Source organism: Erinaceus europaeus, chromosome 11, assembly GCF_950295315.1.
Source record: "Erinaceus europaeus chromosome 11, mEriEur2.1, whole genome shotgun sequence".
NCBI classification, from domain to species: Eukaryota; Metazoa; Chordata; class Mammalia; order Eulipotyphla; family Erinaceidae; genus Erinaceus; species Erinaceus europaeus.
Genome location: NC_080172.1, coordinates 82,652,793 through 82,677,990, shown reverse-complemented (window position 1 = coordinate 82,677,990; position 25,198 = coordinate 82,652,793). Strand labels below are relative to the sequence as shown.

Sequence of the window (25,198 nt, the reverse complement as noted above, 5' to 3'; positions counted from 1 at the left end):
TTGTCACCCAATCTGGTCCCCTATGCCTGAACTTCTCTGTTCCAGACTCTTGGAAACAGAGTTGGCAGTCAGCTGAGGTAAAGAACAAACACCTCATCACAGACCCCTGCAAGCGTCAACCCGGCTTTGACCTAGCACGTTATGATTGGGCCCTCCTCAATCGCTATCGAACAGGCCATGGCCGGTGCGCCGCTATGTTCCATCGCTGGGGAGCCAGAGACGACCCGAACTGCCCCTGCGGCTCCAGACAGGCTATGACTCACATAGTCAACGACTGCCACCTCTCCAGATTCAAAGGAGGTCTCGAAACTTTACATCAGGCTCAACCTGACGCTGTTGACTGGCTACGGAAGAAGGGCAAACGCTAGAAGAAGTAGTATTAGTAAAAGGGTACTTAATTGTATGAGCCGGGGAGTGGTGCACTTGGTAGAGGGCACAGATTGCTATGCACAACGACCCCAGTTCAAGCCCTCAGCAACCCACCTGTAGGGGAGAAGCTCAGCACTGAAGCAATGCTGCAGATGTCTTTCTTTTTCCCTATCTCCACTTCCCTCTCAATTTCTGTCTGTAAAACAACAACAACAAAAAAATAGGGGCTGGGTGGGTGCACCTGGCTAATAAGCACATACATTACTATGCATAAGACTCAGGTTAACCCTGCCCATCCCCCCAACCACCACCAAACTTCCCTGGGGGAGGGCATATATATATATATATATATATATACTCTATAATAGTCATGATAATGATAATTTGGTTACTTCTTTGTTGAATTAGCACTGGTGTTTATCGGTCTTAGAGTATGAAGTGTATTTGCACAGTATGGGGATTCAAGGATTGTGATATACTTGCACCAAAGTACTCTTGTATAATTTGATTTTAGTGTTTTTATAAGATGCCAATGTATATATTTTAAAATGCTGATATTCTTACTTTAGTGATTTTTAACTTTATAGAATTTATTTTATTGAGGGAAAGAGAGAGAAATAGAGAGGGAGAGATTCAGAGAGGAGGAGGAAAGGCCAGAGCACTATTCTTCTCTGGCTTATAGGGTATGGGATGCATTGGATCGACCTTCTCGTGGTGCATCCCGTGAGTACCCATTTATTGGGGAAACTGACGATCCTTCCTAGCCGACTGAATCCACATGGATCCCAGTCACTTTCAAAGCCAGCAACAAGCAGACATCAGGCTCAACCTGACGCTGTTGACTGGCTACGGAAGAAGGGCAAACGCTAGAAGAAGAAGGGTATGGGATGCACAGAGATTTTACTTGGGACCTTGAAGCCTCAGAGATGAAAGTCTTTCTGCATAACCACTATGCTATCTCCCCTGTCCCAGTGACTCTTTTTTTTAAAACAAAGAAGTTTATATAAAATTACAGCATTAATACAGGTAAGGATAAAATACTTTGTTGCTTATCATTTGATCTCTGTGCGCTGAGTTAATACTTAATAAAAAGTTAGAGGGTGGGGGTAGACAGCATAATGGTTATGCAAAGAGACTCTCAGGCCTGAGGCTCTGAAGTTCCAGGTTCAATTCCCTGCACCACAATAAGCCAGAGCTGTGCAGTGTTCTGGTGTTTCTGTCTGTCTTTCTCTCTGCATTGCTCTCAAAAGTAAAATAAATAAAATACTTAAAAAAATTGAAGACATATAAATAGAAAAATTCTTGAATTGAATTTTTTTATTATCTTTATTTATTTATTGGATAGAGACAGCCAGAAATCAGAGGGAAGGAGGTGACAGAGAGGGATAGAGTGAGAGAGAGTGACCTGCAACACTGCTTCACCTCTCACAAAACTTTCTCCCTGTAGGTGGGAACTGAGGGCTTGAACCTGGGTCCTTGTGCACTGTAACGTGTGTTCAACCAGGTGCAGCAGCTGAAAAATTACTGAAATTTAAAGTCTAGTCTTCAATATAGATTATGGTTAGAAAAAAGATGTGCTAAGAGTAGCTAGAGAGGTAGGGAAAAGACTCGTGAGTCATTTTTGATGTATAATTCAATTCATGGTTTAAGTCAGATACCAGTGAGCAAGGAAAACAAACAGAAGAAATATATATTGCATTAATAATTAAAATCCACTTCCATAAACCCACTAACTAGATATGTGGATACAAAAATGAGAGAGAAATTTATCAACTTTAAAAAGCCATTTAACAAAGAAAAAATTTAATGTATTCTCCTGAATTATGTCCATACAAATTTAAATACACAAATCACATTCCCAAACCCAAGAGAATCTTCTAAACAAATAAAATACACATACAAATTCAAAACAGCATTAAAAAGCTCTAAATCACAATAAATTACAACCTGTAATAAGAAATAAATGCCAAAAATGACAGTTATATGTGATTGTTAAAGTTTCAAAAACTCAATGATGGGGCAATGGTGCCATAATTTATTTAAACCGGTGTGTAATATTTAGTAATACTTGTATGTGTTTTAATCTTGCTAGGTAATGACTTTAAAGAGCAAATGCTGAAACAACCCAAAAATTGAACTAGTTATTATTAAAGCATCCTAATTATGCCTGTGTGTTCTAGTAATACCCTTCAGAAAAATATTTTGATAAATCCAGGCACACAGGACCAGATTTTGATAAAAGTGCTTTTTCTTTGGTCCTATAATTATTTTAAAAATATGCTGTAATCCTGGGGATTCTTTCAACAGAAGACTTTCAGTATAGCATAAATAGACTTTATAATCTTATGCAAAGCATCCATTCACATGAAATCAAGTACTATACCAATGAAAATGTAAATGAGTGATACTAAACCCTGTTCTAAAAATAACTCAGCTGAATGACTATAAAATGAAATTGTGATAACAGTTTATTAATTTGATAAGTAGGAAAAATAAATCAGTTTTAAGAATAGTCAGCATAATCAGTCAGCAGGAGCTCAAAGTCAATTTTCCTCTGGAGCTTTTCTGCTTAGAACCTAGTTCAAATATCAAACTACTGTTCCTTCACTGAAACTGACATTCAATATGAATTGATGTAAATATTTAAACTGCACATCTCTAAACTACATTTTCACCATAAAAGTAGCTTACAACTTCCCTAAAATCACTTGTTAAAAAGCTGATATTACTGCACTGAAACTGTTATATGTTACATTTCAAACTTCATGTCTAAATACTATATTCTTGATGTTTAATAGAACAACCATTTGGCACTTTTTTTAATCAACATTTTTATGAACAAAAGTAGCTGAGTGACAAGTAAACTTTTAAGAGCATATGAATTTAAATAACCAAGGAGCCACTGTAAAATATTAATAAAGTATGATTTTTTAAGTCATTAAAACATAAATATACAAAAAAAGACATTTGTATAATATGATCTGGTATACAGATCCACCTCAAATATAATTATATATGAATCAAAAATTATGAACTATACAGCTCAACCTCTAATAACATTTTCTGACCTAATAGAAAAGCAAAATATAAATTATCCTTGTCTAGTAAAAGTTTTCTTTCAAAATATATTTTAGGCTATTTTGTCCTTTCTCACAACTCTAAATTACCTATTTATAAACTTTGTTGGAAATTTTGAACACGTGAAAATAAACTATTACCGTAAGTAACATATCTGATACCTAATACTCTGCATGTATTAAGTGGACACCAGCATGAACTCATAAGTACTAAAGAAGCACTTCAATATGGACTGGACATAAATCTCCATAGCTAGTCTTGGTTTCTGAGCATTTGCAAGACTGAGATTTCACTTAGTAGATATTAAAATTTAAGTCTGAATGCTTGTAAGTAAAAGATAAGTAAACACCTTTATCAAAATACAGAAAAGTTATTTTTCCCATTTGAAAGGGGGCTACTGAACATAACCACTATATCTCAAGTTTTCTCAAAAATTTGCTTTGTGTGGCCCAGGAGGTGGTGCAGCAGACAAAACGTTGGGCTCTCAAGGAGGAGGTTCCCAGTTCAATACCCGGCAGCACATGTACCAGAGTGATGTCTGGCTCTTTCCCTCTCTCCTATCTTTCTCATTAATAAGTAAACAAAATATATTTTAAAATTTTGCTTTGTACTAACTTGGAGTTGCAAACTGATTTAAAATACTTTGAAAGTTTAAACACATTTAAATTCTGAATGGAGTAAACTGGGCCTGTGTCCTATAGTGACTGGATTTGCACCAGCAAATAACAGTCCTAACTTGCCAAGAGTATTCAGCAGTTTGTAATATAGTATCTTGGAGTCAAAATTTGAACAAAATTCATTAGAACCATATAAAATATTGTCTATAGTTTTATACAATAGGAATTAAAAAAAACATTTTTATCATATTTATTTATTGGATAGAGGCAGCCAGAAATTGAGAGGGAAGAGGGTGATAGAGGAGAGAGACAGAGAGACACCTGTAGCCCTACTTCACCACTAGTAAAGCTTTCCCCCTGCAGGTGGGGACAAAGGGATCGAACCTGGGTCCTTGTGCATTGTAACGTGCACTCAACCACCCAGCCCCACAATAGGAATTTTAAAAAAATATATGAAATGAATGAAAAATAAAGTAAAATACTTAGTAGGTAATTCTGTCTACAGTTAACAATTAAATTACACCCACTTAACAGAGTTTTTTTGTCTCCCTGTTCATCTTGTCATTTCTGCTATATTTTCCCCTTAAATCAACTTATAAAAAAACTTACGCAATTTACAACCTCAACTCTAGCGCTAATCAAAAAGGAAATAAAGCCATCATTTTAAAGCAAGGTGGTGGCTTCTTAGCAGCTTTTGTAGGGTTACAGAAATTAAAAGAGAAAATCAGATCAAAATTCAACTACTTTTTCCAGGCATGTGAATGAGAGGTCTAAAAAGTCTTAGCTTTTTTAGTAGCTTGAACTTATAGTGCCATTTAAAATAATGTAATTACATAGAAATTTGGAATGTGATCAAGAAAAGTCATTTTGGTCTCAATTCACTGACATCTATAGAACTGTTTTTGGTTGTTATTTCTGTGAGTAGTTATAAAATAAAGGAAGTTCTTTTTTAAAAAAAAATATTATTTTTTATTTTCCTTTTATGTTGCCCTTTTTATCATTGTTGTGGTCATTATTACTGTCGTTATTGATGTTGCTGTTGACGGTTAGGACAGAGAGAAATGGAGAAAGAAGGGGAAAGACAGAGATGGGGAGAGAAAGATACCTGCAGACCTGCTTCACGGGGATCCTTACACTGGAGTTTCGCACCATGTGCTCTTAACCCGCTGTGCTACAGCCCTACCCCCATAAAGGAAGTTCTTATAGTTTGATGAGTTTAAAAAAAAAAAAAAAAACAGAGCACTCCTCAGCTTTGTTCTGTTTCATGGTGGGGTCAGGTATTGACCCTGAGACTGCAGAGACACAGGCATGAAAGTCTCTTATATAACCACTATGCTATTTCCCAAACCCAAAATACTTATTTACTTATTTTTTTGCTTGCTGGGGCTCGGTGCCTGCGCCATGAATCCACTGCTCCTGGAGGCCGTTTCCCCCCCCTTTTGTTGCCCTTGTTTTTGTAGCCTTGTTGTGGTTATTATTGTTGTTGATGTCATTTCTTGTTGGATAGGACAGAGAGAAATGGAGAGAGGAGGGGAAAACAGAGAGGGGGAGAGAAAGACAGACACCTGAAGACCTGCTTCACCGCCTGTGAAGACTCCCCTGCAGGTGGATAGCCGGAGGCTCGAACTGGGATCCTTACGCAGGTCCTTGAGCTTTGCGCCCCATACGCTTAACCCCCCAAAATACTTATTTTTAAGCATTCTGGTTGTGTACAGAATATACTTTGATAGTTCAAAAGTCTCCAAATGGAGATATTAGGCATAACAATTTTATCTTAAATTATTAAATGATATGATACCTTTATGTTTCGCAAGTTTCATAGAAATTAACATACAGAAGTTTAACTTAAAGTAATAATAAGGATTCTGATTTACAGAAAAGGAATTCAGGTAAAAGACTAAAGACAAAACTCCATTAGCATAAAAGCCATTGTCTATTATCTAGCACAGGAACAAGTGAATTGCTCTCAGCAGCTTCAAAGCATTAAGAGATCTTAAAATGTAAATGGAGAAATAGGTATTTCTATTTCTCTACCTTAAATTTAAATATGAATCTTATTCTCTGACAAATCATATTCAGAATGTTACTTTATCAATTTTATATAGCTGCATAAATCTGTCTAGTAATCATTAGTATAAATATAAAAATCTGATACATAAAAATGTTTTCAAATTTTCTATTTCTTATAGTTCTATAGGTAATTATAATCTTAAACAATATTTTATTTTGATTTGATATATTCAGAAAGAATAAGAAAAACATTTAACAAGATTAAGTACATCTGATTTGCAAAGATTGGTATCTGGCATTTTGTGCTCTTACAGAGTGCATAGGACATGCCTGCAGCAATCAAATAGGTAAAATATTTTAAAAATTCAGAACTTAAGTCCCGTTCAGTAATCCCAATCCTTGGAAATACTTTCAAGTTTTGACCTCTAAATGCAATAGATATTCTGGAACATACACACTTATTTTACTCTTTACGTATTTCCAAACCATTTGAACAATATGATCAGATTCAGCATGATGATGATACCTTCTTCAATCTGTAGAAGTCCTCTGTGTAAGGTTAACATTGAGAATCCTAGTGCACCATTGTGAAAAACCAGTTAAAGATAGTATTCAACTAAGCTTTAGTGGGATTTCCTGCAGGTTTGGGATCATAGCCATATAGGAAAGTAGCTGCTATAACCAGGATGGCACCAAGGAAGAAGACACTAAAAAGATACAGAAAAAAAGGAAAAAGAGAAAATGAGATTAAAAGCAAAACAAGTTCCCATTCTTTACTATAAAAACATACAGTGTGGGGGAATGTGTCCCAGTGGTTTCTAATCAAAGCTAAGTACATATTACTCCAGAACCTGCACTTTCTTTCATCCACTTCACTTGTCTCCCAAAGCAACAAATGCTTTAAATGTCATTTTCCATCTTAATATAGCTTTTCTTACAATATGCTGACAATAAATTTTGCAATTTTTCTAAATTATTTTATTTTTTACCAGAGCACTGCTCAGATCTGGGTTATGGTGGTGATGTAGGAGATTGAACCTCTGGGACTTTGGGATGGGTGGTACTGCCCCCAGGGCATGGCCAGTAGTCCTACAATTTGTCAAGAGGCTGTTAAATCTGCCCTTTTTCCATATATTCATAAGGGCCTTAAGGTTTTTCATTACATGGATGATGTCTTATTATGGGGAGAATTAGATACAGATCTCTGTGCCCTACGTGATTTTCTCATTCCTGCCTTAAAAAAAAAAAAACAGCCTTAATGTAGCTCCTGAAAAGATACAGCTAATTCCTCCAATATCTTTCTTAGGTGCAGAGATTTCTCTAACACAAATTCATCCCATAAAACCTAGTGTTACCTTTCCTTCTAACCTTACTCTTGTTTCTTTACAAAGTTTTCTTGGAAATTTAAATTGGCTTAGGCAGTATCTTTATCTGCCTACTAGCTGCCTCCAACCACTGTTTGACCTGTTAAAAGGAGACAAACAGCCCTCCTCAAAACGTATGTTAACTCCTGAGGCCTCCTTAGCACTGGAAAGGGTTAACCAGGCCCTCCAGGACATGCACCTTGTTCGATTTTCCCCCTCCTCTCCAGTAAACCTTCTAATCTTTAACTCCACGCTCACAGTAGTGGGGGCACTGTGGCAGAACCATGGGGTTCTCAGTGGCTTCACACACCAGTAGGTGGAGCTCCAAGACTCCTCACTGAGATAGACGCATTAGCATTCATGGTTCACCATGGAAGAAATAGGTCTGTGCAAGTCTTAGGGAAAGAACCAGATTTAATTATTCTTCCTTTTTCTCTCACAGATACAGAGTGGCTCATACACCACCATTCCCATTTTGCCATAAGCTTCGTGGGGTTTCCAGGACAAATAGATAACCATTTTCCTTCTAATAAATTGATAGCTTCTTTACCTCTTTTGCCTCTACTAGCACCTAAACTTTTCTCTCGAGATCCCATCCCTTCTACTCCTACAGTCTTCACTGATGGTGGAAAAAAGGGAGCTGCTGCCCTTATATATTACCCAGACAAGCAATCCCCTAAACCTCTCTTTACTGAGCTCCCTGATAATCCCCCTCAGTACAAAGAACTTTATGCTGTTTTCCTTTCATTAAAAGCTGTACCAGAATCCTTCAACCTTTTTTCTGACAGTGTGTATACTGTTAACTTACTTCCGTGGCTTGCTCGTTCTTATGTAAAAATTGATGACAACCCACTTTCCCCTCTCTTGATTCAAATCGCCTCTACGCTCTGTTCTCGAACCCAACCACTGTATGTTCAACACCTTCGTTCCCACAGCCCTCTTCCTGGTCACCTGTCCGAAGGGAATGCTGCAGCTGACCACCTTGCCTCCACAGGAGCCCTCCTAGTCTCTGTCTCTGATCCTGCTGACTTTCATTCCCTAACCCATGTTAATCTTAAAAGGCCTTAGAGCTTGATTTCCTGATGTTCCTTTACCACAGTTGAAACATATCCTTGCTACATGTTCTTCCTGTGCAAGTCTCATAAAAACACCTGTTATTCAAACTCTTGGGGTTAACCCCCGAGACTTAAAAGCCAACGCTCTTTGGCAAATCAATGTCACCCACAAAAATATGTGTTTGTCTCAATTGATACCTTTTCTAAATTTATGTGGGTGACAGCTCAGATGGGAGAAAGCTCTAAAAAGCCTATAAGCCATATGCTCTCCTGTTTTGCTGTAATAGGCTTACCTCTTCAACTGAAAACTGACAAATGACCTATGTTTACCAGCAAACAATTTAAAGATTTTTGTTCTCTCTGGAACATTACTCATACCATAGGCATTCCCTATAATCCACAGGGACAAGGCATTGTGGAGAGGGCCCATCAAACCCTTAAGGCTCAATTAAACAAAGATAAAGGAGGAATGTACCCCCCCCCCAATATCCAGCTAGCAAAAGCCTTAACTACATTAAATCTCTTTTAATATTTACAATAACTTGGACCTACCTCCTATTATTCTTCACTGGCAAACACCATCTACCCTCCCAGCTATTAAGGTCAAATGAAAAGACCCACTTGATAAAATTTGGAAAGGGCCTGACCCCCTATTGACCATGGGGAGGGGTTTCGCATGCGTTTTCCCACAGAATTACTCCAAACCTGTCTGGGTTCCTGCCCGCCATGTCGGACAGTACCTGCATGATGGTGTTGCTATCCCTGAAGAACAAGAAATACTACAAGAGGACTAGATGCAGGATGCATCCCAAGATCCATAATACAACACAGTGGAATCTGGAAAATCTGGCTCACAGAGCCCTCTCTCCTACCCCTTCTCTGGATGTCTTATGTATGACTGGCCAGTTGTATTTTGTGAGTGAGTGTAAAAATTTCTTTTTTTAAAAAATTTATTTATTCCCTTTTGTTGCGCTTGTTTTATTGTTGTAGTTATTATTGTTATTGATGTCGTTGTTGGATAGGACAGAGAGAAATGGAGAGAGGAGGGGAAGACAGAGAGGGGAAGAGAAAGACAGACACCTGCAGACCTGCTTCACCGCCTGTGAAGCGACTCCTCTGCAGGTGGGGAGCCAGGGGCTCGAACCGGGATCCTTATGCCGGTCCTTGTGCTTTGTGTCACATGTGCTTAACCCGCTGCGCTACCGCCCGACTCCCATGACTAAAAATTTCTGTATGACCCATCTGCTCAGAGTACTCTAAAACGTAACTGACTTTATATAAAAATGCTGGATGCAGCCAAAGTTTCTGGAGACGTCCAGAAACATTACAAAAAAATTTTTTTCTCTCTTGATTTTTTATATATAAGTCTTGGTATATATGTAAAGTGCTTAGTCTTAAACTGTGTGAGTAAAGACAGATCTAAATTTGTTTTTAAAATGATATGTTTTTATAACAAAAGTTTTTCTCCTGTGTGTTATAACTAAATGTTTATAGGTATGTTTCAAGTTTGGTAAACACTAACTTAATGGTTAAAAGTGTAACCTTGAAGTTACATTATTACCAGACAAGGTAAAATTAATTTGCTAAAAGTAACTAACTATTTAAGGTAAAGTCTAAATATTTAATGTGACAGTATATCCCCAAAACTAAAATGCAAATTGTCTATACAGGGCGCTTTTGGAGGGCCCCCAAAAGTGCCCTGTAAACTATCTTGTGGAAATTAATCCACAACAGATCTGGCATCAATCTGGCACTGTAAATGTTAAAACCATTGTCACTAACATGCGTTAACTCTCTAAGTAACCTGAGTCTGTTTATAGTCCAAAGTAAAAATAGTTTAAAAAAATCAAAATATGTATTTTAACTAAAATTGGTCTGAAGATCCTGCTGTAGAGACTGCTACAAGAGGTAACATTAGATGGCCTTTAAACAAAATCATAAAGATACTTAGGCCAATCACAATCATCGAGCTATCAATTACAGTAAACCTCTAACTTGTTACAAGTTTTATTTTTTTCACAAGTGATTACAGCTATCAAGCCTTCACATGTTCATATGGTAAGGTATTAAACTATAAAAAGTTCTTCCATACACAAATTATGTGAATTAACAACATTCACATTCTTCTACACTTAACTGGTATATCTCGTGTTGCCACTATAGGCCCGCCAAACGCCTAGGCTCAATTAAGTAAAAAAATAAATAAATAAATAAATAAAATAAATAAATAAGGGAAGATATAACCCCCCCAATATTCAGTTGGCTAAGGCACCAAACCTCTTCTTCTATAAAAAATTCAAATCAGATGCCCTGCTAACCACGGGAAGCAGATTGTTTGTGTTTCTTTCACAGGAATCCTGGGAAAAACCATCTGGACCCCTGCACACTCTGACATCACCCACTAGATGGCACGACTACAGTGGCACAACCCCCGAAACCCTAGATGTCACCTGACATGATCTAAAGAACCTGTTTCACAGATTCCAAGGACAGAACTTTCTTACTGCCTGTCTGCCCTTCCTGCTTCTGCTTTGTCTGTCACCTTTTGGCAGTTCCAGCTCACTCTCTACAGAAAAGCGGAATTCCAGAGGCTGACCTTCCTCATGCAGCATTTCATCCCCTGGCATTTCTCCCCCTGGTTGCCTACTTTGGACTGACACTTCTATTGGACTTGGTTTACCCTTTGGACACTTTACACAATTTTTACAGCAGCTTCCTTCCCTTCACCCTGCTGGCTTTTCAAAAGACTGACCCTGAGTAGTTCATAGAATTTACAGACTGTTCCTTTGAGGACTATTCAATGTCAAATAGTCCCTCCGCTTGGCAGGCCATGCCCTCACGCCTACAGGTCCTGCCCTTTGAGGCAGGAAATGCCCCCTCATTACAAAACCTTGCCCCCCCCCAGAGACAGGGAACGTTCCTTTGCGCACCAAGCCTTCCCTTGACATCACACTGGTTCTTAACTGTTCCCTGCTTGTCCCTTCCTGTTTTGTTATATCATTCAGGTTTATGCCCAAAAGGTTTCTGCTCACCCCTATACTACTATTCCTGTCACAGACAGAGTCTTTTACAGACATTGAACCATCATAATGCGATGACTAGATAGAAAGACACAGTAAGATGTAGAAATATTGTGAGGAGATAGTGGAGTCTGGCAGAGCTTAACCTATGAGATGAGTCCCTCCAGGTAAGTCTCTTTCTCTACACAGGGGTTGAGCACAGGGGGGACACATAATCTCACAAGGTTGGTGGCCATGTAAGTCTTCCCTCCCCCACAAAAACATCCTACATCTTCCCACCTGAGCATGGCATTCCTTAAAAATATTTAAGCCTGCTCCACTCTAAATTTCCTATACTGTGGCCATTAGATATAAGGAAAGGGGGAGATGCTGGGAAATTGTGCAGATGCAGTCACATCTGCCATGTTGCCCCCTCAGGCTATTGCTAGTTCCCATGAGAGTTTGGACTTTCTCAGAGAGCCTGTTCCACCATGTTGTGCCCTCAGGGCATTGTCAATTCCCCGCAATAGTTGGAGTGCTTTGGTTACTCCTCCACATTCTCATTCTCCCGAGAGCTATTCCCATAAAAGCCCTTCTTCTTCTGCACCTCACTCTCTTGCCCGCCTTTCACTTCGGTGATTAGACGCTGTGCGAGGCGGCCATTTTTGCTACCTCCACGTGGCCCAAACTGCTTCTCTCTCACCCATCTCTGAGGTGCCAGTGCAAATAAAGGATTGTGTTCCCTTTCTGCTTCAAGCCTCCTTTTTCTGTGTCCCACCACTGCAAGTGACAGATGGCCAATGAGCACATGGGGGAAAAAATACCGATTACCATTTATTATCAAGAAAGTGCAAGTTAAAACTACCATGACGTAGCACTTCACATTTGTGAGAATGTCTTATATATATAAAAAATAAATTAGGGGGCCGGGTGGTAGTGCAGCAGTTTAAGCGCACATGGTGCAAAGTGCACTGACTGGCATAGTGATTCCGGTTCTAGCCTACAGCGATCCACCTGCAGGGGGGTCACTTCACAAGCGGTGAAGCAGGTCTGCAGGTGTCTATCTTTCTTTCCCCATCTCTTGTCTTCCCCTCCTCAATTTATTTCTGTCCTATCCAACAACAAGGACAGCAAATAACAATAATAACAATAAACAATGGACAACAAAAGTGAAAAAATGGCCTCCAGGAGCAGTGGATTTATAGTGTAGGCACCAAGCCCCAGTGATAACCCTGAAGGCAAAAATAAAATAAAAATTAATTAATTAAAAAAAGAATAAACTGGTGGTAAGGAGGTGAAGAAACAGTTTCTGGTGGGGTACAGAAAAAAAGCTATCACTGCATACTCTCAGTGGGAATGCAAAGTCACCCAGTCACTATGGAAAGCAAGCTCCTCAAAATTAAAATTAGAGCTGATATATGACCCAGTAATTCCATTCCTAGGTGTCTCTTTGAAGAATAAAAAAAACCCACTGATCTGAAAAGTTAAGTTCATAGAAGCTCTCTTTATAAAAGATATGGAAACAACCTAAGTGTCTCATGGGTGAGCAAACAGATAAATGCTTTATATAAACAATGAAATAATACTCTGCTATAAGGAAGATGAAATCTTTCCATTGTGACAACATAAACTTGGAAGGAATCATGCTACATAAGCAAAATAAGGCTATAAACAAAGCAAAGCACATAGAAAAGTCAACCCAATAGAAATGGTTCAGAACACAGAACTAAGGAAAAGGAACGGATTGAGAGGTTCAAACAGATGATGGTAGAGGGATACAGGTACTCTGATGGAGGGATGATTTATAATACATATGAAGAGGTGCTCAAGTGTACTGCTAAAACATACACAGTGTAAAACATATAATAACCAGCATTATCCCAATTTATAAAAAAAGAATAAAATATTAAGCAAGTCTAAATGGAAGGATGCATTTGGTTACAGCAATAAGAAAACCATGAGCAAAAGAAAAAAAAAAAAGGAAATATTGAGGGCTTGGTGTTGGTGTACCTGGTTAAGCACATGTGTTACAATGTGCAAGGACCTGGGTTCAAGTCTCCAGTCCCCACCTGTAGGAGGAAAGCTTCACAAGTAGTGAAGCAGGTCTGCAGGTGCCTCTTTTTTTTTTCTCTCTCTAATTATCTATTTATTTATTGGATAGAGAAAGAAATTGAGAGGGAAGAGGGAGATAGAGAGGGAAAGAGATACCTGAAGCCCTGCTTCAAAACTTGCAAAGCTTTCCCCCTGCAGGTGGCCACCCCGGGCTTGAAGCTGAATCCTTACACATTGTAACGTGCTCAACCAGGTGCACCACCACCTAGCCCCCAGGTATCTCTCTTCCTATCTCCCTCTCCCCTTTTGATTTCTGACTGTCTCTATCCAATAAATAAATAAAGATAATATTTTTTAACTTAATTTTTTTCCCTTTTTGTTGCTCTTGTAATTTATCGTTGTTGTTGCTATTAATGTTGTTGGATAGGACAGAGGGAAGTCGACAAGAGGAGGGGAAGAGAGAGAGGGGGAGATAAAGACAGACACCTGCAGACCTGCTTCACCGCCTGTGAAACGAACCCCCTGCAGGTGGGGAACCGGGGGCTTGAATTGGGATTCTAATGTCAGTTCGTGCACTTTCTGCCATGTGTGCTTCAGCTCCCTAAAGACAATATTTTTTTAAAGAAAAGAAATACTGGTGATATGACATCAGTAGAGATGTCTAACATTCAGTCAAAAATAAGGAATTAAAGTTTAGGTGAAAGTGGAACTTACAGGAGGGACATATATGACAGTGGAAGTAATGACCGAAAATGTTGAGTAAAGACTGTCATGTTACCAAAAACAATCAGAAAGGTAGATAGAAAAATAGCATTTCTGGAAAAAAGAAAAAAAAAAAAGGAGGGTGGTTTCAGGAGATGAAAAGGGTAAAACAACAGAAAATATGGTGGTACACCTGGTTTGCAGCTCGTTGAGTGCACATGTTACAGTGCACACAGACCCAGAGATTCAAGCCCCCAGTCCCCACCTGCAGGGGGAAAGCTGTGCAAGAAGTGAAGCAGTGTTGCAGGTGATTCTCTGTCTTTGTCTATCTCCCCTGCCCTCTCAGCTTCTGACTGTCTATCCAATAAGTAAAGATAATAAAGAAAAATTTTAAAAAAGGAAACAAGTTTACTGTCTTTCTTTTTAAAAGATGTTCTTCATAAAAGTCAGAGAATATATAGAAGGCTTAGTTACCTATTTAGAAAAATTGTCCCTCTAACTCAAAGTCTTGCACACATTTTCAAAAACAAAGAAATGGTATCGTTTTTCTCTCTCTGCATCGTCATCCAAACTACTTGTGTATTCACTCAAAAACATGGATTTACATGCAGGCATATCTGTTAACTACCAATTTTTCATCCCTTTATAATTATGCATTCATCTGTTTATTCCCTACATGATTCAAAGATTAAAGTTAATATTCTTGGCCTATTTTTTAAATTAATTAATTTGTTATTAGATAGAGATAGTGAAATTAAGAGGAGAGGAGAGACAGAGAAACCTGCAGCCTTGCTTCACTATTTGTGAAGCTTCCCCCTGCAGGTGGGGATCAAGGGCTTGAACCCAGGTCCTTGTGGACTGTAGTGTGTGCACCTAACCAGGTGCGCCACCGCCTGGTCCCCTTGCCCTATTTTTTTTAAGTATGTCTTTTGAGTACTCTAAGAAGTAGAGCCAAGATAGCTAATTAGGAGAATCTGTGCTTTTCACTGATAATAACAGAAAAGCCACATCAACACAGGGAGATACCTACATAGAAACAGACCTGAAACTCAAGCTTCTCCAGTAAGGGAAAAAAGATCAGCATCCAGATGGCAGAGAAACAGAGAGAAGCCCTCCCCCGAGGATAAAAGCCCCTCCATAAGATAACAACTAGTTATCAAGAGAGCACTGAGACACAGAACTTTAATCTGGCAAGCAGAGGCAGGCTGACCTGAAATACCAGAACCTCAACCCCATTACAATTTCGCGTCTACAACATTACAACAATGGGCAATGGAAAATTAAAAGCTATAAGCTGGGTGGGAGCTGCAGCAGCAGTTTTCCTGGTGACCATGGGAACTCACCAATTACAGCCCCGGTGGACTCAACCATATGGGAATTCAGTTGCCACAGTAATTGACCTTGGGAGTAGATTGAGAAGGAGGCAGGCTTGCAAGATCCTGCCAGATCATGTTCCGTGACAAGCCTGCCCAAGAGATGCAACCTCAAACTCCTAGCTGTTACCCAGGCTGGCTCCTCCAATTAGTGCTTCAGTTCACTCAAGAATTTGTGAGTGTGAAATTCTGGTCATTGCTCACGTTTACTCAAACACAGATCCTTGGCTCAGTTCTCATGGAAAATTACAAATAATGGGAAGACAGTGGTCCAGGAGGTGGCACAGTAGATAAAACATTAAATAAGGTCCTGAGTTCAATCCCTGGCAATAAATGTACCCGAGTGATGTCTGGTTCTTTCACTCAAATGGGGGAACCGGGTGGTAGTGCAGCAGGATAAGCGCACATGGCGCAAAGCAAAAGGATAGCTTAAGGATCAGAGTTCGAGTCCCCGGCTCCCCAACTGCAGGGGAGCCGCTTCACAGGTGGTGAAGCAGGTCTGCAGGTGTCTTTCTCTCCCCCTCTGTCTTCCCCTCCTCTCCATTTCTCTCTGTCCTACCCAACAACAATGACAGCAACGATAAACAACAAGGGCAACAAAAGGGAAAAATGGCCTCTAGGAGCAGTGGATTCGTAGTGCAGGCACTGAGCCCAGCAATAACCCTGGAGGCAGAGAAAAAAAAAAAGGAAGACAGATAATCATATATACTGATGGAGCAAAAACTGAAAGAAAACAAATTTTTAAAAAGTTATGTGAACTCTGTAAAGAAGACTTCAAAGCTATGGTCCTACGGACCATGGAAATGAGAAGTTCAACGAAGAAAACTTCAACAAAGCCAGAGAAAGTGTGAAGAAAATAATAACAGAGGCTGGGCAGTGGCTCACCTGGTTAAATGCACATATTACATATAATGTGCAAGGACCCAAGTGCAAGCCTCCAGCCCCTACTCACAGGGGGAAGCTTCATAATGCTGCAGGTGTCTCTCTTCCTCTATCCCTATCTATCTTCCCCTTCCCTCCCAATTTTTGCCTCTAACCAGTAAGTTAAAAGAAGGAGAAGAAGAAAAGAAGAAAATGAAAGTCCTAACAAATAAATAATATGGCAGTTAAGCTAAAAAAATACACTCAGGGCCAGGTGGTGGCACAACTGGTTGAGTGCACGTTACAATGTCCCCACCTGAAGGGGGAAAGCCTCACGAGTGGTCAAACAGTGCTGTAGATATCTCTCTGTCTCTCTGTCTCTCTATTTCCCCTTCCTTCGGGTTTCCAGCTGTCTCTATCCCATAAATAAAGATAATTAAAAAAATTTTTAAAAACTACACTAGAAGGAACCACCAGTTGGGAGAAAAAAGCCAAAGGTTGAAGAGGCAAGCCATTACAAGCAAACAAATACCAGCAAATAAAAATAAATAAATAAATAAATAAATACAGCAATGATAATATATAAATCATGGAACACATGAAAGAGAACATTCACACCATAGAGGTGCCAGAAGAAGTGAAAAAAGCACAGAATTCCTAATTAAAGAAATATTAACAAAGAATTCCCCCAAATTTAATACGAAAAGCAGACCCATAGAACCAGAGAGTGCTCAGAGTTTCAAATAAATCAATGAGGGGAGCGGGCCCAGAACTTTTGCAAGCCATTATTACTAATATTTTTTAAGCTTTTTAAGAAATATTTTCATTTTAAAGACACATACACACACATACACACAGAGAGAGAGAGAGACACCAAAGCATTGCTCAGTTCTGGCTTATGGTGGTGGCTAAGGATTGAACCTGAGATCTTTGGTGCCTAGGCATGAAAGTCCAGTTGCAGAACCATTATGCTACCTCTGCAATCCCTCATAATATTTTTAAATTAAAAAAAAAGTTTCAGGGGTGGGAGTAGATAGCATAATGGTTATGCAAAGAGACTCTCATGCCTGAGACTCTGAAGCCCCAGGTTCAGTCCCCTTTACCACCATAAGCCAGAACTGAGCAGTACTCTGGTTAAAAAAAAAAAAAAAAAGTTTCAAATAAACCCAAACTTCAGTTCAAGAGAGAATCTTAAAAGCAGAAAGAAAAAATATTCACCCACAAGGAAACCCCTTAAGATTATTCGCTGATTTCTTAACAGAAACTCTAAAGGCTAAAAAGAAACATTTATCAATAAAGTGATACTGAAGTTTAAAAAAAAAGGGGGGGTGGAGTCTGGCGGTAGGCAGCAGGTTAAGTGCACTTGGCTGGTTAGGATCCGGGTTCAAGCTCCCAGCTCTCCACCTGCAGGGGAGTCGCTTCACAGGCGGTGAAACAGGTCTGCAGGTGTCTCTCTGTTGCTCTTCCTCTTATCTCCCACTTCTCTCTCAATTTCTCTCTGTCTCTATTCAATAACAAAAAGTTTAAAAATTAAAAAAAAAAAAAAAAAGGCTAGAAAGGACTGGCAGGATATATTCAAAGTTCTGAATAGAAAAGACTGACACAAGTTTGAAGAAATGATGTAGAGCTTCCCTTCCCTAACAACAGTTGGAATTCACTACCACTAAATGAGTCCTATAAGAAATACTAAAAGGACTCATAAAAAAAGGATAGACTGGATGATCTTACTCATTGAGGGTAAATAAAACGAGGACAAACAAAGTCAAATGAAAGCAAACTTGGATTCAGACTGCAGAAGTCAGGCTACGAAAGAGGACTGGGATGTAGGATAGGCTGCAAGAGTGGAGGGGGTCCAACAGACTTTGATGGAGGGATATTAATACTTTGGTATTATAGGAAAACATTTTAAAGAGGTGGGAAGTTAAATTCTTTTAAACTAAAGTTACCTCCAAAACAAACAAACAAACTTATAAAAATATGAGTACCATAAAAAATCTTTAAATTCCAAACATTCTCAAATAGCATTAAGCACAGTTTCTCTGATTTAATGACTATGAAGTCAGGCATCATTAAAATATTAATGTTATGGGAGTCGGGCAGTAGCACAGCAGGTTAAGCACACATGGCGCAAAGCGCCAAGGACTGGTGGAAGGATCCCGGTTCAAGCCCCAGCTCCCCACCTGCCGGGGAGTCGCTTCACAGGTGAAGCAGGTCTGCAGGTGTCTATCTTTCTCTCCTCCTCTCTGTCTTCCCCTCCTCTCTCCATTTTTCTCTGTCCTATCTAACAACGACAACATCAATAGCAACAATAATAATAACTACAACAACAATAAAAAAACAAGGGCAACAAAAGGGAAAATATAAAAATATTAATGTTAAATAATTCACCCCATACCAAGCTGAAAACGGAAATATACTTTTAAATTAATGTCTCAGAACATATAAGGCCCCAGACTTATTTTTCAAATTGCTAGAAAAGAATAAAATCATATAGAAATGTAAAGAAAATTTACATATTTATTTTAAAATATATTTTTATTTATTTTATTATTGGATAGAGACAAAAACTGAGGGGGAGGGGAGAGAGGGAGCAAGAGAAGGACACCTGTAGCACTGCTTCACCACTCATGAAACTTTTCCCCTGCAGGTGGAGACCAAGGGTTTGAGCTGGGTCCTTGTGCACTGTAGTGTGTGCACTTAACCAGGTGCACCACTGGTCTGGCCCCCAAATCTCTACTACAAAATTCTATCTGTAATGCTTTCTTACTAATTCAGTAATATAAATGAATTTCCCAAACTGCATTAAAATGTTAACTTTCTGAATGCTCAGCAAACATATTATGTGCCAATTATGTGCCAGTTTTGCTTACTTAGTAGATGGTGATAAATTCTCTGAAGGAGAAATGTTGGAGTAAAGGAGAATGTGCTTTTTTGTTGCTGTTGCTGATAGACATATTTCCATAAAGTGCCTTTTGAGTTAAAAACAAAACCCAAGCTAAGGAGCCAAGCTGAAATATGAAGTGAAGATGTAGACTAGATCCTATGTAGATAGTGAGTATACAAATAAAAGACTAAAGGGCAGGTCAAATACCATACAAAGAAAATCACTATAGCTTAAAAAAAAAAAAATGACCAAGAGGAAGGCTGGTAGGCAGCCTCTATCTGGGCTGTACAGTGAAGCTCCGGGTGCCGCTCCTTGCACCACAGAAGAACAATCAAGGCACCAGCAGAAGCTGGTAAAAAATGTTGTGGTGGCTCTCTCCCTTTCTTTTCTCCCTGAATGAAAAAGCATCTTGGAGTGATAAGGTCATAACTTAGCCAAAAAAAGAAAAAAGAAAAGAAAGAGAGAAAGGAGGGGGGGGAGGGGAGGGGAGGAGACAGGATGGGACAGAAAGGAAAGAAATGGAGAGGAGAGGAGAGGAGAGGAGAGGAGAGGAGAGGAGAGGAGAGGAGAGGAGAGGAGAGGAGAGGAGAGGAGAGGAGAGGAGAGGAGAGGAGAGGAGAGGAGAGGAGAGGAGAGGAGAGGAGAGGAGAGGAGAGGAGAGGAGAGGAGAGAGGAAAAAAAGATGAAAGAGAGGAGAGAAGCAGTCCAAGGTCAGATTCTTGGAAAACTTCAAAATCTAGATTTATTTAAAAAGATTTATTACAACAAGGGCAACAAATGGGGGGGAAAAATAGCCTCCAGGAGCAGTGGATTCATAGTGCAAGCACAGAGCCCTATACTGGATATTCATTCTTGACTCTTCACCCATGGCACTAAATCAGACATTTCCTATCTAGTCACATTCTCATTCTTTTGGAAGTTCCTTTCCAAAGTATTCTATTTGGTGGCACCTAATAATGTAGGTGTGTGTGTGTGTGTGTGTCTGTGTGTGTGTGTGTGTGTGTCTGTGTGTGTGTGTGTGTGTGTGTGTCTGTGTGTGTGTGTGTGTGTGTGTGTGTGTGTGTGTGTGTACACCACCTTCTCAACTTCAGTTACAAAAATTCTAAATTTAAAATGTTATTACAGTGGCTAGAGACTTGGACTTAAAAGTAAGAGACAGCCTGGGAGTATGGATTAACCTGCCAACGCCCATGTTCAGCAGGGAGGCAATTACAGAAGCCAGACCTTCCACCTTCTGCAACCCATAATGATCCTGGGTCCATGCTCCCAGAGGGATAAAGATTAGGAAAGCTTTCAAGGGAGGAGATGGGATACGGAGTTCTGGTGGTGGGAATTGTACTCCTCTTATTCTCTGATCTTGTCAATATTTCCATTTTATAAATAAAAATTAAAAAAAATAAGTATAAGGTCCTGAGTTTGGTCTCTGGCATTGCATAAGCCAGAGTGATACTTCTCTCCTCCTCTCCCTCTTTTCTCTTCTTTTTAAAAATATTTATTTATTTCTTTTTGTTGCCCTTGTTTTTTTTTATTATTGTAGTTATTGCTATTGTTGTTGTTGGATAGGACAGAGAGAAATGGAGAGAGCAGGGGAAGACAAAGGGGGGGGGAGAGAAAGACACCTGCAGATATGCTTCACCGCCTGTGAAGTGACTCCTCTGCAGGTAGAGAGCCGGGGGCTCAAACTGGGATCCTTATGCTGGTCCTTGCGCTTTGCACCACCTGCACTACCGCCTTACTCCCTCCTTTTTTTTTAAATTTATTTTTATTTATTTACTTATTTACTTTTTTTTACCAGAGCACTGCTCAGTTCTGGCTTATGGTGGTGCAGAGAATTGAGCCTGGGACTTTGGAGCCTCAGGCATGAGAGTGTCTTCGCATAACCATTATGCTATCTACCTCCACCCCTCCTTCTCCTCTCTCTCTCATGTTAATAAATAAATAAAATACTTAAAAAATAATATGACTTACTTGATAATGTACTATTTTTTGTGACGCTAGGATCCTGAGCATGCCTGATTTCACTATTTCTGGGCTACTTTTTCACTTAGAGTGACAGAAAGAGACACCCCACATCCTCTGGTGCAGTGGTACTTCCATAGTATTGGGGCTAGAAACTGAGCTGCGCCCATGGCAAGGCACATCTGGTAGATAGCTATCTTTCAACACTTTTTAAATATGAATCTTATTTTAAAAATTTATTTGTTTTCCCTTTTGTTGCCCTTGTTTTTTTATTGTTGTAGTTATTGTTGTCGTCTTTGTTAGGACAGAGAGAAATAGAGGAGGGGGAGACAGAGAGGGAAAGAGAAAGATAGACACCTGCAGACCTGCTTTACAGCCTGTGAAGCAACCCCCCTGCAGGTGGGGAGCCGGGGACTCAAACCAGGATCTTTACGCTGGTCCTTGTGCTTTGCACAACATGCACTTAACCCGCTGTGCTATAGCTCGACTCCCTAATATGAATCTTTACTTTGGGTAAAAACTCATTCAGATCTATCGAGAAAGTTCTGGTCAATCAAATTTGTTTATAAAGACATTACAATAGAAGATTCTTTCAGACTATCTTTTAACATATTTCTATGATTGAACACTGTAATAGAAATTTCAAATGTAATATTATAAAGAATTCATACTTTTCTATGTCCTTATAGAAATTTTAAAAGAAAAACATAACATTACCTTGTCGGTACAAAATCTTGTAGCCAAAAATAAGATATCAATGTTGATAATATTATGGACAAAGAGGTGGCAAATCCTTTTAATATATTATCTGCGTATTTAATAACAGCAGCTATTACAAGACCTCCAAGTGCCTGTAGAAGTTTAAAAAAGATTATTAATATATATAGATATATATATAACTGATTTTTAAACCAATTTCATTACTCATTAAAGCTTTAGGTTTTGCCCTATAAATTTAATCCTATTATAGTGCTTTCTATGAAATGTCTCTTAGAACCAAGACACTTGAAGGTTTTAAAACATCATCTTCTTTCAAAGGGTATCTGATAAAGTAACTATTGGGCTATTGGAAAAGTTACGACATATTATTCTATGATTTTCTACGCAAAAATTTACTATGACTTCTGAGAACCTAATACTAGCACCACATGCAGTGGTTTTAATGGATAAAATTTGATCTCACGATTTCTCTCTGTCCTATCCAATAACAACAACAAGGGCAACAAAAATTAGGAAAATGGCCTCCAGGAGCAGTGGATTCATAGTGCAGGCACCAAGTCCCAGAAATAACCCAGGAGGGAAAGAAAGAAAGAAAGAAAGAAAGAAAGGAAGGAAGGAAGGAAGGAAGGAAGGAAGGAAGGAAGGAAGGAAGGAAAGAAGGAAGGAAGAGAAAGAAGTGAAGAAAGACAAAGAAAGAAAGGGGAGGAAGGAAGGAAGGAAGGAAGAGAAAGAATGAGCAAGCTTAGCTTGATATATATTTAGAGTCTTTAAAATTGGAAGTTTTATTAGGTTATGGAAACCATGGTAAAGGCTTTAAAAACATGGAATGGGATGGGCAGAGCACGGCAGGTTAAGCGCACATGGCACAAAGTGCAAGAACCAGCGTAAGAATACCGGTTCAAGTCCTTGGCTCCCCACCTGCAGGGGGGTCGCTTCACAAGTGGTGAAGCAGATCTGCAGGTGTCTATTTTTCTCTCTCCTTCTCTGTCTTCCCGTCCTCTCTTCTCTCTGTCCTATACCACAACAATGACAGCAATAAAATCAACGATAAACAACAAGGGCAACAAAAGGGAAAAAAATAGCTTCCAGGAGCAGTGAATTTGAAGTGTAAGCACAGAGCCCCAGCAACAACCCTGGAGGCAAAAAAATTCAAAAGGTATATTGTCCTCAACTTCAACCCTTTTATTCTTAAACTTCCATTTTTATTATGTTAAATAACCACAAAGTTCATATATGATCTCTTTTCAAAACATGTTTTCAGTATGGCTTTAAGAGCTATTCTAGTTGAATGGTCTTGAAGAAACTAAATATAATCAAAGCACTAACAAGGGCCTTTCCTTTCCTATCAGTAGCTATTTGGATTCGTTACATCAAAACAAAATGCACTAGGATTAAATATAAGATTTTAAGTGCTTTACCTGAAGAACAACTACTATCCAGGTGAGACGGTTATATCCCTGAAAAAATCCATTCTTTGATACAAGTTCTCCATCATAAATGTATACACCCATCAATCCAAATATACTACCAAAGAAACCTGAAAAATTGTAATTTATAAAATATGCTGTTTAGTTTGTCTGGAGAGATTTTTTTTTTCCATTGGCAGATTTATAGTTTTCCCTTTTTGATACAAATTGAATATCTTTAAACTTTTAATTGGATATTTATATAATCAATAAAAGCATACTTAGTATCATATTTTGACATAAGACAAAGACACTAACATATGTTAACTCTCTTTTCAATCACCAGGTTCCAGATGCCGCCAGGATGCTGGCCAGGCTTCCCTGGATTGAAGACCCCACCAATGTGTCCTGGAGCTCAGCTTCCCCAGAGACACATCTTACTAGGGAAAGAGAGAGGCAGACTGGGAGTATGGACCGACCAGTCAACGCCCATGTTCAGCGGGGAAGCAATTACAGAAGCCAGACCTTCTACCTTCTGCAACCCTCAACGACCCTGGGTCCATGCTCCCAGAGGGCTAGAGAATGGGAAAGCTATCATGGGAGGGGGTGGGTTATGGAGATTGGGTGGTGGGAATTGTGTGGAGTTGTACCCCTCCTACCTTATGTTTTTGTTCATTAATCCTTTCTTAAATAAAAAATTAAAAAATAATAATAAAAATTAAAAAAGAAAGGAGCTTATCAACCTGTTGGTGTTAAGAATATAGAATATAAACTATATGACTGTCCCATTCCAATATTCATGACATGCTTACATTTAGCATCTTTTATTGCACCTGTATCTTCTGTTGCTGTATCTATATATATTTATATGAAGACATAAAGTTTCAAGTATGTGGCACATTTTTCTTTTTTTTAATGCACTTTTGGGGCCTTTGGGGGGGGGTTGAGACAGAGAAACTGAGTAGAGAGGGAAAGAGAGGGGCTGGGTGATGGTGTACCTGGTTGGGCATACATGCTACAATGTGCAAGGACCAAGTTCAAGGCCCCAATCCCCATCTGCAGGGGAAAGCTTTGTGAGTGGTGAAGCAGGGCTGCAGGTGTTTCTCTGTCTGTCTCCCCTTCTATCTCTATCTTCTATCTCTCAATTTATGTCTCTATCCAATACATAAAGATATCAACTGAAAATTCTTACAACTGCATTATTCTCTGTTATCTATGCTTGGCAAGAAATTAGGTGTGTACCAGTGGCTTTCCCTAGTAATTTTGATGACAGGAGTTGCTCAAATAGTAAGGAGAAAAACTGTACCTGTTAAGTTGATGTGATAAAAAAACAAAACACACACAGTGGTTTCAAAGATGAGCCTCAAAATCATAAGTGCAAAGGTTTAAAACAGAAAGTGCTAAGTTGAGATGCTTCCACATGTAGCATTTTCTAAAAGAAATGAATGCGAGAAAAACTAAATGCTGGAATCTGTGTGTTGAATTAAATGTAGTAATATTCTATATGAATAGTTTGTTTTGTTCAAAGCAATCTCTCAATATATGACTTTTTTCTTTTAAACTATAGTGGACTAGAGAGTAGCTCATACCTTGCCATATACACAACTCATGCCTGAACCTTGGTACCACATAGAGGGGTTGTGACACATAGGAAGCTCCCATGATGTGGCATCTATCTGAATGAAAAAGTGGCCTGGAGCACTGAAAATTACATCATGTGTAAGGTCCAAGCTCTATAAAGTAAAATAA

At 39.1% G+C, this 25,198-nt stretch overlaps 1 protein-coding gene across 3 annotated transcripts in view; it reads right to left on the bottom strand.

Annotated features, from left to right (window-relative positions):
• Positions 1-5,053: 5,053 nt before the first annotated feature.
• The window catches only part of SLC35A3 (solute carrier family 35 member A3), a 42,134-nt gene continuing 21,989 nt past the window's right edge, over positions 5,054-25,198 (bottom strand). For 2 of the 3 annotated variants that reach the window (XM_007528584.3, XM_060202139.1), the window contains exons 6-8: positions 23,462-23,580; positions 22,041-22,174; positions 5,054-6,781 (exon numbers count right to left, since the gene is read on the bottom strand). In XM_007528584.3, coding sequence (XP_007528646.2) covers positions 6,691-6,781; positions 22,041-22,174; positions 23,462-23,580 — 344 coding nt within the window. In that variant the 3' untranslated portion in view covers positions 5,054-6,690. The remainder of the gene's footprint in view (positions 6,782-22,040; positions 22,175-23,461; positions 23,581-25,198) is intronic. The other variant, XR_009552620.1, reaches the window with a different exon arrangement.